This window comes from Emys orbicularis, chromosome 21, assembly GCF_028017835.1.
Source record: "Emys orbicularis isolate rEmyOrb1 chromosome 21, rEmyOrb1.hap1, whole genome shotgun sequence".
NCBI classification, from domain to species: Eukaryota; Metazoa; Chordata; order Testudines; family Emydidae; genus Emys; species Emys orbicularis.
This window is the reverse complement of record NC_088703.1, coordinates 4,905,253-4,924,505: the sequence shown is the minus strand read 5'-3', so window position 1 is coordinate 4,924,505 and position 19,253 is coordinate 4,905,253. Positions and strand designations below refer to the sequence as shown.

Here is a 19,253-nt window from a genome sequence, read left to right as displayed (position 1 = left end):
CTGCCCTGGTGCTGGGAAGGGGACAAGTGCCCAACGTCATGGAACAGCTGGGCCCTGCCCCTCCCTGCCATTAGCCGTGCCTGGCCCTGAACACTTTCCGCTCGCTGGCTGGGAAATAAAACCAGGCGACCTTGAAACAAGCAGAAAACATTCCAGAATCTGGCTGCTGGGCCCTGAGGGCATGGGAAGGGGCGGTCACGGGGTTGCCATCCTCCCCTGCCCACCCTCCCCAGCCACACACGTCTGCATCACTCCACTGGGTGAGAAGAGCCGCCCCTTGGCAGCAGGTCCTGAGCTGTGGGGAGGTGGGGGGGAAACGCTCATCGCCAGACGGGGTTAGCACCTCTGGAGAGTCCCGGGGACCTACCTGTTGGGAGACACAAGAGGAGCAGGCCGGTGGCAGGTGAGGGGGCGGGGCCAGGGGGGGCCTCAGGCCTCCTGCTCCGGCGCCGCCCTGTCCCGTAGCCCCAGCTCACCTGTAGGATCCTCCGCCGCTCATACAAAGACCTTGGCCAGGGCGTCGGCCCCGGCACTGGCGATCAGGGCCTTGCTAGGGTGGAAGGCCACAGCATGGATGGCCTCCTCGTGTTTCTTGCGGTGGGCCGTGATCTCCTGCACGCACGTCTTGTTGTCCAGGTTCCAGAGGCGCAGGGAGCAGTCGTGGCCTGGGAGAGCCAGCGGAGAAGGGTCACCCGGGGTCGAGGGGAGAAGACACTCGCCCACGGAGTCGGGAACAGAACCCAGGAGTCCTGGCTCCCAGCCCCTGTGCTCTAACCACTAGACCCCACTTCCCTCCCAGAGCTGGGGATAGAACCCAGGAGTCCTGGTTCCCATTTCCCTGCTCTTCCCTCAAAGTCCAGCCAGCAAAGTCCAGACCTCCCCCTCCCGACACTCTGGGTCGCTCGTTTACTGTACTTAGTGCTGGATTCTGGATCCACTTCCCACTGAACACGCCCAGCATGGGCAGTGCCAGGCCAAGGGCACCCGCATTGCTCCCTGCACTGGAGGGACACCTCCCGCTAGGGGTGGGAGAGGAGAGCCCAGCCCCCATGACCCATTCGGTCCTCGGCCCCTCTGACGCAGCCAAGAGGGCAGGTCTATTCATGCCAGCGGCGATGGCGGGTGCCCCGCTTGGAAGCAGCTGAGATCCAGCAAACTCATTTCACGCTGGGGCCACACGGGCGGGAAAGATTTTTGGTCCCCATTGGATTTGAACCCCCCGGATCACTGCCCATCCCCCCCACCCCCGCAGATGACTCTCAAAGCGGAAAGCAGGCATGATGCATGCAGCTGGGGAGCAGGGTGGGGCAGAGAGACACTTACTTCCAGACATGAGGAAGACCCCGTTGGGGTCCACGGCGAGGCAGGTGACAGCATCCAAGTGAGCGACCATGGAGTGGATGGCTTTCCCTAGGCAAGGAGAGGAGAAAGGTTTAATAGGGCAGCTCCCCCTCATGCCTGGGGCCTGCTCCAACCACTAGGTGTTCTCCCCACAGCCCACGGGGTGGGGTAGCTTACAGCGCTGGATTCCCCACATGGGCATGGAAAAGGCGGCTCCCTCTACTGGGGGGGGGGGGGTGTCTTGGAGCAGCACACTTAGGGGAGGGCACAGAGGGGCCACCAGGCTGGCGAGAGTGGATTGGACCCTCCTGGGGAAGGGGAAGACACTGACATCCCCAGCGGGTGAGCGGGAGAGGGCTGGGAGCCATCAGATCTGTAGACACAGTCTGTTCAAGGCAGGCGAGGGGAGCTGGAGGGCAGACTGGTCCTTGGGAGGGACACGGGCCATGTGTTAGCTGGGGACCGATCTCATCACATCATGGGTGAGTCTCCCTGCGAAGGGCGCATGGGGAGGCTCGCACATGTGCCCTGGGTAGACAGCAGGCCGCACGGCAGGGGCTGGGCCCTGCATGCACGGATTTCAATGGAAAAGGGCCCCATAACCGCCACCTGCCTCTCTTCCCACCCCCAGCAGACGGGGGACACCCAAGGCAGGACCCCGAAGCACAGTGATGTCAGACCCTCCCTCAAGAGCCTCAAGGCTGTGGGGCAATGGCCCCATGAGGTGGAGCTCTGGGAAACGGCAAGGCCCTTCTCCACCCCAGGAGCTTGGGCTGGCCGCCTTCCTGCCAGGGGGGTGGGGCTGAGGAGGGGGCAGCAGGCCCGTCCCAGCTGCCACCAGATGGGTGCCCTACCTGTCCGGTTGTCCAAGAAGCGGATCCCTCGGTCGTCGTGCGCCGTGATGGTGACGGGCTGTGTCGGGTGGCTCACCACGTGATTGATTTGACTGAATCCTGGGTCAGAACATGGGAGAGGGAGCAGGTTACCACCGAACCATCCATGCTCCCCCCCCCCCCCCCCCCCCCCCCACCAGAGCAGCTGCCAGCCTAGGACTAAACAATCATCTCCCTCTTCCCAGAGCGGCTAAACTGGCCTGACCCCTCCTGTGCAGATCCCTTTACCACCCCCTGCTGGAGAAGCACCATCCAGTCAAGGCTCTCAAAGCACAAACTGAAGTGCTGGTCCTCACCGCTGCCTGGGAAATGGACACTTCACGGCGGGGAGGAAGGGAATCGGGGAGAGGCAGTGACTTGCCTACCATCACACAGCAAATCAGTAAGAGCTGCGAAGAACCCAGGAGTCCTGACTCCCAACCTCCCCCCCCCCCCCCCCCGTGCTCTAACCACTAGACCCCACTCCCCTCCCACAGCTGGGACTAGAATGCAGGAGTCGCCCCGGCTCACCAGTGGCAGCTCTGGATTCCAGCGTCAGGATGGGCTGGGAGGTCTCCAAGTCGTACAGCACCGTGTTGCCCGTTCGGAAGGCGGCCACAACATGGGCAGGGTCCGTGCTGGCGAACACGACAGAGGTAGGGATTCCGTACTCTGCGGGAGGGGTGGGGACACAGGGAGAACAATGAAGGCCGCCTTACGGGACCAACGCTTCAGCGCCAAGACCACACCTGCTGCAGCGCCTGACAGAGCAAAGCATTCCAACCGCACTAACACACAGGTTTCAACCCATCCACTCCAAAAATGCAGCCATCTCTGAGTTGGAGCATGTCACGTGCACACAGCAACAGCACATAATTTACGACAGGAAGTGAAGAAGTGCCCTGTATCCAATTGAAACTAGAGGTCTGTTACATAGGCGGAACAGCATTCCCTGAGTTGGGATTTGACCAGGGCATCAGGCAGCATTGTGACTTTTTGGGAAGTTACCAAGGGATCTTCAATGCCCACAAGAGAGAAGGGCCCTCGTTTTAGATGGCACCTATCTAAGGTACATATGTGCCCCCCCACATCTCTGTCGTATATGAGCGCCTCACAATCTTTAACGGATTTATCCTCCCAATGCCCATGAGGCAGGGCAGGCCTATAATCCCCATTACCCAGATGGGGAAACCAAGGCACAGAGAGACTAAGTGACTTGCCCAAGATCACACAGGCAGTCTGTGGCAGAGCAAGGACTTGAAGCTAGGTCTTCCAAGTCCTAGGCTAGTGCCCTAACCAATGGGCCATCCTTCCACCTACTGTAGCACAGCATTCCCTAGCACTGTGCTAGGGCACTGGGGTCAAGACTGACCCAAGAAGAGGGAGCTCCCCATCCCGTTCGTAACCCCCCAAAGCCTTAATCTGGTGGGGAACATCCTCTCAAAGAGGCCCCCATTTCCCAGCCAGGATCTGCTATCCCGGGGTAGGGTTCGCTCACCACGCTCCGTGTTGTAGGTGCTGAGGCAGGATGGGTTCTCGCTAGGGTCCCATATTCTGACTGTCCCATCTGCTGAACACGAAGCCAGGCGGTTCTTGGAAGGGCTGAATGCCAGGCCCCAGATCGCATCCATGTGGCCTTCCAGGACGTTGCTGAGGACTCCTGGATCTGGGCCAGAAACAAAGCCGGGGTCAAGGAGGAGTCATGCTGGATCCTGGCTCCCAGCTGGGGAGCCTCACCCTAGTTTGCCCCAGGGCCCTCCTCTCGCTGAGAGTTCCCAGCATACAGTGCTCCACCTCCACTGGAGTGGCCAGGCCGCAGTGCATGCTGGGAGCTGTAGTCTCCACAGGTAAAATCGAGAGCCACTGCACCCTGTTGAGTTTTCTATACATCAGGTACAGCCCGTCAGCACATGAAGAGGTTCCACCACAGGCCTCTGTTGAGCACCGGCACGCCCACTCCCCAGCACTGCTGCCTGGAAAACTCCCAGCAACCCCAAGGAGACAAAACCACCCTGAAAATCACAAAAAATCTCCCATTTGGGCCTCATTCTGCCCTCCTCCCAGCTGTCAGGAGACAGGTTGGATACTCTGGGGTCTGATCAGTGCATAGGGACTGCCAGGGGAGAGGACGGACAGACAGATGCCTGCACCCACCGTAACGGTCGTATGGATCCATGCTCAAATCCGGGATCCTCCAGAAGCGGATCTTGGTGTCCGTTCCGCCACTGTAGCAATATTCACTGTTACAGCCCATGGCAACGGAGAGCACTGGACCCCTGCAGAAACGGGATGGCCACAGAGATGAAGGGGAGGGTGAAGGAAATGGGGCAAAGAAAGAATGGGGGAGGGGGAATTCCAAAACTGTAGGATGGGGCTTCCCCTCTCTGCCTCACACTCACAGAGACTCTCCCAAGGAGCTAGCGTGGGTGCAAACCACACAGGATGAGGCAACCACTGCCACCCACTAGGGGAAAGGAGCTCCCCGCTGCGTGGAGCCCCTCTGAGCACTGGGCTTCAGGAAGGTGTTTGTGGAGTCAGAACACCCTCTAGTGGCAAAGTCTCTGGTATGACGCTGCTCGGTTGGCACTTCAGACAGCACCGGCCTGGACTGAGCCGCTCGTCCCTCGTGGACTGACGGAGTCGTTTAATGAACTTGCAGGACACAGGAGCTGCACTCGTGGGTAGGCTGGGGGTTCAGGATTAGCCCTGACCCTCTCGCCCCAATCTCCTGTGGGTTTAACCCTCACCCCTTCATTAAATCACCAGGGTTCCACCGTCTGATCCCAAAGGCTGCACTGGGGCCAAGGATCCAGACTCTAGGGCAGGGGTCGGCAACCTTTCAGAAGGGGTGTGCCGAGACTTCATTCATTCATTCTGATTGAAGGTTTCGCGTGCCGGTCACACATTTGAACGTTTTTAGAAGGTCTCTTTCTAGAAGTCTATAATATAGAACTAAACTATTGTGGAATGTAAAGTCAATAACGTTTTTAAAATGTTTAAGAAGCTTCATTTAAAATTAAATTAAAATGCAGAGCTCCCCGGACCGGTGGCCAGGACCCAGGCAGTGTGAGTGCCACTGAAAATCAGTTCGCGTGCCATAGGTTGCCTATCCCTGCTCTAGGGTCATGGGCTTGGCTCTCTGGGCCCACGGAGTACATTAGGGAGATGCTCCAGCCAGAGTCATTCATGGATTCTGGACCCTGGGATCAATACACGGGTGGAGAGATGCCCCTTTGGGCAGCAGTACCAGGCACCAGCCTCATACCCCAGGACCTACCTGTGCGCCCGGAAAGCGTAGACCGGCTCCACGTCCAGTGCGGCGTTCCTGCGGCAGGAGAGGAAAGGGCAGAGGTTAGGGGGGGACACCCGGGTCCTACTCACTGCTGGCAGGGCTGGATGCTTTATACTCTACCGCCCAGCAGGCCTGGCTCAGGGACACCGCAGGACCCCCCCAGTGGAAAGGCCCAGGGTTCAATGTGTGACCTTCCCTCAGCATCAGGGGAGAAGGGGAGGTGATTTTGCTGTGATTTTAACCCTTCTGTGCCCACATCAAACTGAACAAATCAGGCTAACAGCTGGCAATGCTCCCCTTCCCCATCTCCCCATTCCAAAATAACCAGCCCCACATGCAGCATGATGTGGGATGCCAGGGGGGAACCTTTAGGGGCTGCTGGCTGGCAGATGCCTTAGACACGTGGATGTATTTGTGTTTTCCCTTCCCCAGATTTGGTTTTTACAGGGTGTGGTTAACACATCTGCCTGGCAAACCCTCCCCACCCCTCCCCCATGCAGCGCCTCCTGCTGGCCCAGCTGAGCCTGGCATGCTCCCCAAGCTACAGGCGGGGCTCACTTTTTGGCAGCAACCGTCTTCTGGAGGTTCCACAGCTTCAGCGTGCCGTCCTCAGAGGCGGTGACCAGCGCGGACTCCGTGTGGTGGAAAACCAGGGCCCGAATCCCATCGTAGTGACTCCGGAGGGTGAACTTGGGATTCCAAGTCTTCTTAAAGGCGTCCTTGCCATCCGACAGCTGGAAACACAAAACAAGGCCGTGTGATCACAGCTATGCTCTCCTCCTCCTCTGAGCTGGGCCAAGCCACTTCTGTCCATTTCCAATTAGCGCTCCCGACAGGGGCCAGCAGCCAGACTACCTCTGCACATCCTCTGCAGTTCTCTGAAAACATCCACTCAGTGTGCAGCGGCAGTCAAAAAAGCGAACAGAATGTTGGGAATCATTAAGAAAGGGATCGATAATAGGACAGAAAATATCATATTGCCTCTATATAAATCCACGGTACACCCACATCTTGAATACTGCGTGCAGATGTGGTCGCCCCATCTCAAAAAAGATATATTGGGACTGGAAAAGATTCAGAAAAGGGCAACAAAAATGATTAGGTAATGGAACAGCTGCCATATGAGGAGAGATTAAGAAGACTGGGACTTTTCAGCTTGGAAAAGAGACAATTAAGGGGGGATATGACAGAGGTCTATAAAATCATGACTGGTGCGGAGAAAGTAAATAAGCAAGTGTTATTTACTCCTTCTCATAACACAAGAACTAGGGGTCACCAAATGAAATTAATAGGCAGCAGGTTTAAAACAAACAAAAGGAAGTATTTTTCCACACAACACACAGTCAACCCGTGGAACTCCTTGCCAGAGGATGTTGTGAAGGCCAAGACTATAACAGTGTTCAAAAAAAGAACTAGATAAGTTCCTGGAGGATAGATCCATCAATGGCTATTAGCCAGGATGGGCAGGGATGGTGTCCCTAGCCTCTGTTTGCCAGAAGCTGGGAATCGGTGACAGGGGATGGATCACATGATGATCACCTGTTCTGTTCATTCCCTCCCGGGCACCTGGCATTGGCCACTATCAGAAGACAGGACACTGGGCTAGATGCACCTTTGGTCTGACCCAGTATGGCCGTTCTTACGTTCTGCTTGTGGGTGATTATCCCAAGCATTTGCCTGCTTGCTGGCTCAGTACCACACCTGTCTTAACTACATTAGGTCCTTATATGGCCTCCATCACTGTGGTATCAGAGCACCTCACAATATTTATCCTCTCAACACCCTTGTGAGGCAGGGCAGAGCAGGGGTATTATTATTATGCCTCTGTTCGCACAGCACCTAGCACAATGTGGCCCTGGGCCATGACGAGGGCTCCTAGGCGCTAACGTAATACACCTAATAAATAATAATTTCACTGATGGGGAAAACTGAGGCAGTGACTCACTCAAGGTCAGAGGCATCGTGAGGCAAAGTAGGGACTTGAATCCGTCTCCCAAGTCCCAGGCAAGAGTCATAACCGCTGAGCCATCGCTCCCTCTCAACCCCAACAGGTTCAGTTACACACTTTTGCTGATGCCAACAGCAACGTGGCTTTTTATGGAATCCTGGCGCTGCAGGGCTGGAAGGGATCCCAAGAGGTCCTCTAGTCCACCCCCCTGCACTGCAGCAGGGTTGAGTCTACCTCCTGTCTGGCCCTGGGAGCCATGCGCTCAGGTCTGGCGCTGGGAATGCTCAGGACAGAGCACGAGTGGATTAGAACAAAACTCTTGTCAGAAGAGCTAAAAGAGGCAGGAAAGAAACCCAAACTGGCCTCGTACTCCTTCCTGCACTGGAAAATGGCTGCATATTTGAAAGGGAAACTAGCAACCCAGTAGAGACTGGTCATACTGGTATGTTCACTGGCTATGCAGGAGGGTGTTCTGGTGGTCCCATAGGAATCCAAGTTCGTGCCGTATGTCCCAGACCGACTCTGAGAAGGCCCCGCCCCTAGCTCCCACTAGAGTTCCCATCTGGGGACTGCTAGTAGACACACCCTGCCTGATCCCAACTGTCTGCCTGGTGCACATGGAGCAAGAGGGCATCTGTGTCAGACAGGACCCACTCATGTGGTCTGTCCATCTGTTCCACACCCAGATAAGCTAGTAGCTAGCACAGCTCCCAGAGCACAGGGGTCCCTGCATGGAACTCCCCCCAGCACGCAGGCAGCTGGCTTCTGCACCAGCTGAGATCCTCGGGTTACTTCCTGCAGAGGGCATTACAACATAGTCCAAGCTGGGGGTGACGGCAGCTAGGTCTGCGGAGAGAAATGACTGCTAACGCCAACCAGGGGGTGAATGGGAGGAGATAATCCTGGACACTGCTCTGCCCAGGGACCCCAGGAGGCAGAAAGATCCCCAGCCTGTGGGGCTCATTAGACTCATCCCAGTGCAAAGGACAGCTGGGTATTAGAGCCCACTGGAATGGGATGTACTGGGTGCACGGAGCGGCGCTGTGCCACAGATGCCTGGCACCACAGGCGGCACTGACTAACACTCACGGGGCCTGGGCTACAGGCCAGCTCGGAAAGCTGGGGCGAGGAGATGACGCCGGCTACTCACGTCACAACTGAGCTCGTTGTCGTTGGTGACGGTCAGGTCTGCCAGGTCCCCCAGACTTACTTCCCCTCCGCCGATGGTGTCCATGATAAACACGTCCGAGGAGAAGCCAAGCGACCCTGCTGCAAGGGGAGAAGGGGCAAAGCTCAGGGCTAACTGGAGAGGCGCCAGGTGGAAGCGGGTTTACAACTGGAGGAAAGGCGGCAGTATTCCAAGCTTGAGAAGGGTATGTTGGGGGCACCCCTAGGTGGGAGGTAGTCTGTAGGGCCTCTGTAACTGGGGATTGGCTGAAGAGGTCCAAAGAAGATCAGAGGAACATGACAGCCTGAGCGTAACAGACCCCCCAACTTCTCCCCTCCATAACACAATCCCCACTCCACAGTCCAAAACAGGAGGGGAACAAAGGGACTAGCTGTTACCTTCGTGAGACCTGGGATGACTGGAGATGGCAGATGGAATAGATGGTTTAGGAGGGAGCCCGTCAACATCCCGGAGATCGGCAAGCATGCCTTGAAGCTTAACTCTCCGGCTCTCTGCAGAGGAAGGGAAGATGAGGGAGGAAGGTTAAAATCCAGGCCCTGGCAGCGTGGTAAGAGACAGGTAGCTTCTTTGGGACCAGACCCCTAAAATATACTGAGCATGGGTATGCCCTCAGCATTTGTCAGTTTCACTGCTTCCCCTGTTCTTGGTGGAAGTCTTCCATCCAGCCACAGGGGAAAGAGAAAAATGCAAGAAGAGGAATTCATTCAGTGAAGCCCTATGGCCTAGTATGCAGGGGGTCAGACTAGATGCTCACAATGGTCCCTTCTGGCCTGGGAATCTACGAAGAGGAAAAGAACCAAAGGAACAGGCCTGGGACCTATTCTGTTCTACAGGAGTTCTTACCACGCCCTCATCCCTGTAACATCAGGGCACCTTTCAGTCACGCAGTAACTGACATAATAACCACCTCTCCCCTGTGGTTCGTTCTATCCCACGAGGGGTGGGGATTGTGTGGGTGGGCGGGTTGTTTTGGTAAAGTTTTGTTCTTGTTTATTAAAATGTCCATGCCGCTCTGTGTTTCTGTTAGAGGAGCCTGGTTGGAGCAGTTCTCCTGGCACTGGGAGCAAAGGGTGGGCAGATTTCGGATAGTCCTTAGCTCCTGAGGAAGTTTGTTCCGCAGTCTGGGACGGGCCCCCGAGGACGATCTGTCTCCTGTGCAAACAGGCTTTACCCTGATGGTAACAAAGTTCCATGGTGCTGGAGGAACAGCGTCATCGACCAAGCTCCCCACCCTGGAGCCTCTTTTAGATAGGCTGGGCCCAGGCCATGGAGTGCCTTGAAGATAAGGACCGAGACCATGAACTAGATTCAATTTCTACAGGTTGCCAGTGTAGAGGGCAAAGGACAGGTGTGACATGCTCATGGCAGCCAGCGTTGCTGCCCAAAACTGCCTTCGACTCATGGTGTGAAACTAATGATGCCCCTTTAAAAGGAAAGCTTTCCTTCCAGGCTGGGACACTGCACGGCCCATTGCAGCCGGGAGGAAATATGGAGCGTTCAATTCCTGAGAACACAAGGTTACAGCAGCTCTAGAGGGCGCTCACGTCATATGGAGTTCAGGTCCAGGGGCTAGGACCAGCTTCACTGCCGGGAACTGGAGCTGCCAGGAGCCAGGCTGGAAACAGTGGTGGGGGTGGGGGGGGAATGGATTACTGTACGTGTGTATGTGGGAACGGAGGAGGGGGAACGTTTCATGCCATCCAAGCCTACAGAGGAAGTGCAGCTGCTCGGTGCTTTCCTGCTGAAGGCTGGTTGAGGGCGGCCCCGAGGGGAAAGTAGGATCATCCCGACCGGACATGGGAACAGCGGCTGCTGCTAGTAATGTGCTCGTCAGGAAGTCTGCGTTTCCCCTCTGAAAGCTCAGAGCACAGCTGGGGGAGGAAGGGGGCAGGGAACCCCACATCCCTGCAGCAGAGATGGGGAGTCAGTGGCTCTCTCACCTTGCTAGAAACCTTCCCCGGTTTGGGAAGTTAAACAGGAGTTTGCAGTGTGACCCAGCAGTAAAGCGCACAACAGATCCTGGGGAGTGGGAGTGTGTACAAGGAGGCGGCAGCTCCTCTTTACGGGGCTCTTGGGATTTACGTGCAGTACTAGGCACCATGTTCCGGGAGGATATGAACGAACCGGCGGGAGTTTGACAAACAGAAATGATCCAGGAGGCGGCTGAGGGTAAAGGTATTCTTCTCCCTGACTCCTAGCCCCCCTGCTCTAATCACTAGACCCCCACTCCCCTCCCGGAGATGGGGATAGAACCCGAGTCCCAGCCCCCCTGGGCCAGCCATTATATCCCAGTCCTTTCCCATAGCCAGAGACAGAACCCAGGCATCCTGGCTCCCAGCAGCCACGTGCTCTGCGCAGAGCCTGGCTAAGCTACGAGGAAGCTGTGGGGGGGGGGGGGGGGGGAACAAGTCGCTGGCTGCATATACATGAAGGACGTCACCACAAAGGTGGGTGGGGAATTCGTTTGGATGACACATGGACGTAAGTTGCAGCAACGGAGGGTTAACGTGGGCTGTAAGGAGCTGGGAAAAGATCTCCCCCAGGGACATGCGGAGAAGGGGGCAGGAGAAGGGGGGAAGCCCCATCGCATGGACACACAGAACCAGGCTGGAGGGCCCAGGCATGTGGGGATGGCTGCTGGGAGCTCTAGGATCCTATCCACACACTCCCATTACCGAGCTCGTTCCCGTCCCCGGTGCGCCGGGCGTCCCCGGAGCCCTCGCCGTTCTCCCCAGAGCCCAAGAAGTCAAACTCGTTCAAGGCATCCTCAGAGTCTTCATCATCCTCCTCATCCTCCACCTCAGGCATCAGGGGCTTTGTGGCAAGCTGGCAACACAGACTGGAGAGAGTTAGCCTAGGGCAGGGAGGGCTCCAAGCTTAGCCTGCTCCCCGCAGCCTGTGGTCACAACGCAGAGACACCAGCCCACAGGACTGATATATCCAGATTCTGTTCAACACAGGAGGGCTGGGGGAGGAAGATCAGAGACCGTGGCCAAGGAAAGCCATCACTACTGGTTAGTTAGGGCCAGGCACATCTGCACACATGGGAAGGATGCTGCCTTTCTCCAGGCGGAGTGCTTAGGGGGAGCAGTGTGCATATAGGGCTGCAGTCACTAAAGGGTTAGCTGTTCTATACAAGGCCAATAGCCGCTCGTATGTACGAGCACAGCGCAGGACTCTGGGCATGCGTGTTAGGACACGTGTGTGCACCGACATTAACACGGCGTAGGGCTTCTCTGGCTGTCCCATTACCATGCCCCCAGACTGAGCGCTGGGGCGGCAGGTCCCTCACCCTGGGGCAGGCTGGAGTTGGGAAGGTGAAGTCATTTCAGGCATTGCTGTGTTACGGCAGCGGGGGTCAGACCGCCCCTCTGCAATCTCTGCCACACAGCTGCTGCTGCAGCACGGATCTCATTAGAAGCCAGAGATACTTGATGGGTAGAAAGGGGACAAGGGAATCCTGCAGAAGAAACCACCACTCCCCCATCAGCAAGGGAAGGGGAACCAAGAAAAAGAGGGTGTATGGGGCAATGGTTAGAGCAGAGGGGCAACCAGGAGTCCTAGGTTCTATCCCCACCTCTGGGAGGAGAGTGTGTCTAGTGGTTAGAGCAGGGAAGGCTGCTGGGAATCAGGACTCCTGGGTTCTATCCCTAGCTCTGTCATTGCTCACCATGTGACTGGGCACGTCACTTCTCTGCTCTGTGCCTCACATCCCCCATCTGTAAAATGGGCAAAATGATGGTGCACCCCGCAGGATAGAGTGTGAGGATTAATTAAAGAACTTTGAGATCCTTGGATGAAAATGCTAGAGGAAGGCCAAGAATTATCACTGCTGGAAGCTTTCACGTTCAGCTCCCACCACCCACAGTAGGGGACAACTTCCTATCTGGCTGCCAAGGCAAACACAGGAGCATCCGATCATTATTTATAGCACTCTTCTGCAGAGGCTTATCAAGCACTTTACAAAGGCGAATGTGTATTAACCTGGTTATACAGCTGGGGAAAACAGAGGCACATGGACAGGACTGGCCCATGGCCACGCAGTGAGACAGTGGTAAAGCCAGGAACAGAACCCAGGAGTCCTGACTCCCAGTGAATCCTTGTTCTAACCAATCCACTACACTCTCCTCTCAGAGAACCCAGGAGTTCGGATGCCCAGCCCCTGCCATCAGAAACCTATTGGGAGTGCTTGTTAGAGTGGCCCAGGACATGTTAATGTCTGAAATGGGACATTCTCCTCTCCTCGTAAGACCTGCCTTTACTCGTTGTTTCTTGTGCTGCCGCTGGGTCTCGAGAGGAAGGCCTTCCAGATCTTCCTCTTCATCACTGTCCTCGTCCTCGCAGTTCTGGAGGAAGGGGATTTTCTCCATCACCGAGCTGCTGATCCGGTCCTTTGTCTCCTTCCCAGCGTTCCTGCCAGAGGCAGAGTCGATACCAGGCCAGTGTTAGAGAGCGAGGCTGCACTGCGGCCCCCCAACCCAGCATGGCCCACTGGGCAGAGGGAAAGGAGAGCAGCTGCATTGTGGAAGTCGGGGAGAAGGGATAGAAACCTCCCTGGTTCAGGGCACTAGCTGAGTTCTAACTGCCTCAATGGGCAGGTAATGCCATAGGTGTCTCCTGTCACACCTTCCTCTGAAGCAGCTAGGACCAGCCACTGAGGATCCTGCTCCGGTTCCTATGCTAGAAGATCTCCACGGCCCAGATGTCCCTCCCATGGCACCCTGCAGCTGGATATCAACACTTCTGCAGCGAACAGATGCACATCCCATTGGGGATGAGACACCAAGCAGCAAAACCCCTCGGTGGGGGCAGCTCCCCCATACCAGGCCGACTCCAGGCAAAGCACCATCTAGGCAGCACGCCCCCTTTCTACCAAGCAGAATCAGGGCCAAGACCCCTCCCTGCAGCGGATGTATCCCCCTCCACGCAGTGCATCACCCATCTCCCCTACCAGCCAGACTCTGGGTTGAATGCATCCAGCAGAGACACCCCCCCCCCCCCCGCCCCGGTTCCCCCCACCAGCCAGAACCCCCCTCATCCAGCAGAGACCTACCCTGCTCCATGAGACACTCCAGGCTGGAACCCCCTTCCCCTGCCAGCCAGATCCCCATCCATGCATCTAGCAGAGCACCCCTGCCCCTAGCAGCCAAACTCCATCCATGCAACAGCCTGTGAGACAACACCCAGCGAAGAGAAGCACGCAGCCCCGGATAGAACTCAAGAGGAGGCATAGAACAGCGATGCCCCCTACAGGAGGGAAGCAAGATGTATGGACAGGACAGAAGGCTGCCCGCTCACCTTTTAATCTGTTCCTCGATCTGTTTGACAAGCAACGACTCGCCCCCGTTCAGCCCAGTGGGGCCCGAAGCGGGGCCCAGCCCCAAGTCGCTGGGCTCCACGGTGCCGTTCAGCTCCACGGAGCAGCGGCCCAGCAGGGAGCGCACTCGCTTGGAGCGCATGTCCAGGATGGTGTCTGTGTAGCCCACTTCTTCCAGGTACCTGAGGGGAGGGAGAAAGGCGAGCTGAGAGCGAGGGCGCAGGGCAGGACATTGTAACACTCTCCGTCTGCGGATCTCCAAGCACTTTAGAGACACTGCGGGTCAGCAATCTCTCCAGAGCCGGCATGGGAAAGGGACTGCTCCAGGTCAGCAAAGCAGACCCGAGAACTTCCCCCTCGCAGTCCTGTGCTCTCCCTCACTTTGTCCGTGATGCCAAGCAAGCAGCACAGACTTAGGGGGAAATGGGGGAGGCCTAGGCAGATCCCCAGAGTCCCTCTCTGGAGGAGGGTGCAGCGTGACAGCCCTCCACGCTGCCAGCAGCATTTGAGCCTCAGAGGGGGGTGGCTCTCCCAGCCAGAGGGCAGATGCCACATTAAAGGGAACGTAGCTGCAGAGAGGAAGGGTGGGCCTGTGGATAAGGCACAGGGCTGGGAGTCAGGAGAACTGGGTTCTATCCCCTTAGCACGGCCACAGGCTTGCTGGGTGACCTCGGGCAAGTCACTTGCGCTCTCAGCGTCTCGGTTCCCACCCGGTACACGTGGGGATAATGCTACTGAGCTGATGGCCGGAGGACTGGGACACTAGTGCCTGAACTTACCACCCAAGCTACATATGGAGCAATGACAAATTCCTCACCTGCAAAGGGAGCGTTTGCTGCACTGTCAGGACAGATCCACCCTGCACCAATGCCCCAAAGAAGCTTCGACTGTTGAGGCGCTTGCTCTAGAGCTATGGTTTAGTCCAGGTGAGGTCATAGAAAGAGGGGTCCTCCCCCCATGCTTTACTGCAGGGTATTTTCAGCTTGCTGCGTAATTGTGCCCCATGCCCTGGCAGCTGCAAAGGCAGCACCCAAAAGCCTTCAGAGTTGATGAGGACATGTAGTATTTAAGTTCTATGCTTTGTCAGAAGCACCAAGGAGCTCAAAGTCTGGGCAGGGCATTTTTGCATCCTTGTGTATTTCAGAGACCAAAATAAATAAAACTGTAACCTGAGTGGCACCAGAAAAGGATTATCAATAGCCAGAAAGAATAGCTTAGAGGGCTGTGAACTGTCCCTTTCATCTCAGTGGAACGTTAACTCTGGAACATACTGACGACATGTCAAACGTCAATGCCGACTGTTTCATTGCTAATGATGTTATGCATCTCCACTGGAGTTGGATGAGTTTCATGGGGCTAATTGCTGGGGAGGGGTATAAGGGTATTCAACATACTCCTCCCCAAATTTAAAGACACCTGTGCAAAAGGGGGAGGGAAAGATGATGCAACCCCTCCGTGGCACCTTAAGCCTCCCCTGGTGCCCCCTGTTATATTCTACAAAGCAGCTGCATGTTATCAATGCAAATATCTGCAGCACCACAGAAAGTCCAGAGTAAACTCAATTAAGCTGAATATTACTAGCCCCAGTGGATTCTGTACTGACCAGAGTTGAGACAGTGAAGGGGATGAAGACTGGGGGGGGCAGGGGAAGAGATTGAGACTGGGTAGCTTAGTCCTAGGATGCCTGCTGCAGAACTGTGGAGCATTGTGCCCCATAGCACATGGGATCTTGGTTACAAAGAGTTCTTAGAAGAAGGGTAACTAGTCTGTTAGTGGATAAAACAGAGGCGATCGGCAGGGTTTAAGTTTGGTTCTATAGGAATTGCTCCTCGTGGATCAGCACCTGCCAACGCTGTTCTAAGAGCTGATTGTGACAACCCAGCTCCTTTAGCCTATGAGCTATTTTCTGTACGTTTGCACAGGCTCTAATTCAACGGCACCTCGCCAGGTCTGGCCTCTAAGGCTACGTGGACATGCCTAGAGCAATGCTCTCTCAAGTAACAATAGCATGGGCGGCTGCATGAGCTAGCCCTGCCCGCCTGGGTACACACTCGCGTGGCCACTGCCCATCCTGGGGCGGCTTCACTGCTGCTGTTACTCGAGCTAGCTCGGGTATGTCTACACCTGCCGCATTCACACCTCCGAACTGCAGTGTAGACAGACCCTAGGGGCTAGAGCAATAGAAATGTCACGTAACACCAGCTAGGGCAAAGATGAGAATATTCCCATTTGCTGCTTCGACAGCGGGGGCGTGGGGGCCAGGGCACACCTCTTTTACCAACCTCACCTGGAATAGCTTGAGATTAAGTCCATGGGGCCCCGACGGTCAGGGCTTTGCAAAGGGTGCAGAGCGCAGGCATATTCCAAAAGGCATGGACCGGTATTGACAATATTCAAAGGAAAATCGCCTCCCGCCTCCCCCAGAAATGCAACTGCCTCTGGGATGCAGCACAGCAAGTGTTTAACAGCACATACCAATGCTGTCATACCCAACTGAAACAAACAGAGGAAATTCAGAGAGGCAGAGTGGAATTGTCCAGTATGGAACAGGCCAGGGCACTGGGATTCATGCTCCTGTGGTAAATTCTTTTAAGAGCTACAATCCAAGTAAATCTCGCCTGGAGAATCATCCTAGGGGCTCATCCAACTCCTCCTTCCCCTGTCCCATCACACAGCTCCCCATTCGCCCACTTTCCCCTGGGGGCTCAGCTCCTGAGCCTCGGCCCCTCCCAGGAGGCTCTTCATACTCACTGCCGGAGCAGCTGACGCCCTTCTTTCCACACCAGTGGGTTGCTTTCCAGTGAAGTTGTTTCCGCTGGGCCATTGGAAACTGAGAGGACAGTAAAGAAAGGGTGTCAGTGACGCACCTCCGCCATGGGGATCCCATTCTGGCTTCAGCACCAGCTTTTCAGTAAGCCACCCACAGCCCTGGAGCAGCCTCAAACCCAAGCCCTCACCTGTCAGTGCTAGGCTAACCCCATGGAAAGAATCCAACCCAGAGGTCACGAGCCCATAGTATCCCACATCCCAGCTATACGCAATCACAGAAATCGTGTCTGTATCCATGAGCAGGGGACTGGGCAGAACATATAGGACACTGTGGGTATGAGAGCACTCGCATGGTACAATACCTGGTTCTGACAGTTCCACTCTCTTCTCCCCTTGGTTCGGTTCGGTTCCAAACTTCAGCTTGTGGTATTTTGACCTTGAACGAATGTGGAAAAGTGAAGTTTGAGGTGAACCTAAAGCAACTGAGACAACGCACGATTCCCATATTATAGAGGGGGAAACTGAGGAACAGATGTGTGACACAACGTGCCTATGGTCATACAGTGAGTCTGCTCCAACCACTCCTCAGAATGGAGACCAGGACTCGGGAGTCCTGACTCTCCATGCACCCCTGCTCTAACCACCTGGCAATCCTTCCCCTTGGAGCTTGGAATTGAACCCAGGAGTCATAACACGTGCTTCTCTGCTCTCATCTAGTCTAACCACTAGACTGACGCATCCTTCCAGACCAGAGTCCGACACTGACCGTAGTCTGGCCCCTTCATGATTCCCTAGGCTCTACCCAAGAGCGAGTAACACCCCAGTGTGCTGCCGTGTGTATATATGAGCGGGGGGAGGGTGGCAGGAGGATGGGAACCCTTGCGGCTGGACTCATGAGACGGCAGTAGCAGTAGATTTCAAGGGATCACAACTGATGGCTGAGACTTTCATGGTCTAACCCTGGTGACCTAACAAACTACAGGACCCCCTCCGAGAGTGAAGGGCCCCGCACCTGTTCTGCTGCTGGAGAAAACGAAGCCGGGGGAGTCTGCGTGGGAGGGGAAGTTTCCAAGGATCCCCCGCAACATGGGGAGTGACAAGCAGGCCAGCCCACTCCCAAAGCCACAGCCCTCCTGGGTGTTCCTATCTCCTCTAGCGGCCGCATCTCTTACCTCTCTTGCTTTAAGGCATACTCCAACATCTTTATCCTGCGCACGAGGTCTGTCTTGAGGTTCTCTTGGCCCTTCCTCTCTCCCTGCAGAAATGCCACTTGGGCCTGTAGGAACAAGAACCAAGCCCAAGGTCAGTCAGGTCCCATAAGGGCTTGGAGCGCAGGTTGTTGGCTCACACCTATGCTGCCCTCACCCCCTGCCTGCCCTAACGTGCTTGGAGATCCCCATACAGGAAGTGCTAGAAATGGGTAAAGGATGATTATTTTTTTACTTATTCCAGCAGAACCCAAAAAACAGTGCCAGTTATACCAGCCCAGTCGCTTGTGTACGGCGCTAACGTTCCCAATCAGTGCAGGGCGTAGGCACTAATTTATTCAGCCACTTTCATTCGAGGATCTGAAAGCAAATCACCCCCTGTAACACAGGATGCCTCACAGCTCCCTGGGGAGAGTCGGAGCCATTATTCTCCATTTTACAGATTTACCAAGAGGCGCGGTGACCTGCCCAGAATCCCATAGATAGAAAAGCAGGAGCAGAGTCTCAAATTGAAAACAAGAGTCCTCATTCCCAGCTCCCCCGCCGCCGCTCTAACCACTAGCTCCCACTCTGGTCTATTCCATAGAAGATTTTAACCACGCTTATCACCGTAGTATCTGAGTGCCTTCCAGCAGCGCACCGTGACTACACATCGGTCATGTGCTGGTCTCTCCTCCTCTCCCCAGAGGGAGAAGCGCCGTGCAGTGGACTGTCTGGTTTTGATAGGGGTTTCTGTTTTCTTTTAATATACAGGTACTTGTTGCTGTGTTTTTATAGAAGGCAGGTCAAAGAAATGTTCCTTGCAGTTGGAGTGGAAGGTGGTGAGGGTTACGATAGTCCTTAGTTCCTGGAGGAGTTTGATCTACAGTCTCAGACCACCCCTGGAGACTGCTCGGTCTCCCGCATGGACTAGCTTTACTCTTATTGTTGAGAGTCCATTGGACCAGACAAGCAGAGCTGTCGACCACAGTCTTTCCAGGAGCCTTAGATGATCTTTTTGATATGTTGGGCCCAGGCCATGTGGCGTTTTGAAGATAAGGACCAAGACCTTGAACCTGATTCAATATGCTCTAAGAAGCCAGTATAGAGAGCAGAGGACAGGTTTGATGTGCTCCAGCAGCTGTGTTACTGAGGAGACATGCCGGGGCGTTCTATACTAGTTGGAGTTGCCTAAATGCTGAAGTGGGAGTAGAATCCAGGAATCCTGACTCTCAGCCTCACTTCTCTAACCCACCCGACCCCACCCAGAGGTGGGCATAGAACCCAGACATCCTGACTCCCAGCCCCGCTGCTCAACCCCACTCCCCTCTCCCAAAG

General features: G+C 55.6%; 1 protein-coding gene across 1 annotated transcript; it reads right to left on the bottom strand.

Moving 5' to 3' along the window:
- Positions 1-495: 495 nt before the first annotated feature.
- On the bottom strand, positions 496-17,975 carry STRN4 (striatin 4). The gene is made up of 16 exons (XM_065420817.1): positions 17,901-17,975; positions 17,091-17,164; positions 16,711-16,789; positions 13,941-14,141; positions 12,899-13,055; positions 11,318-11,468; positions 9,020-9,133; positions 8,604-8,719; positions 6,064-6,239; positions 5,491-5,538; positions 4,368-4,489; positions 3,712-3,879; positions 2,745-2,885; positions 2,196-2,294; positions 1,324-1,410; positions 496-665 (listed from the first exon to the last, which is right to left on the bottom strand). Exons 1-16 carry the CDS (start codon positions 17,927-17,929, stop codon positions 496-498), a joined length of 1,932 nt encoding a protein of 643 aa, XP_065276889.1. The 5' UTR covers positions 17,930-17,975.
- Between the last annotated feature and the right edge of the window lie 1,278 nt (positions 17,976-19,253).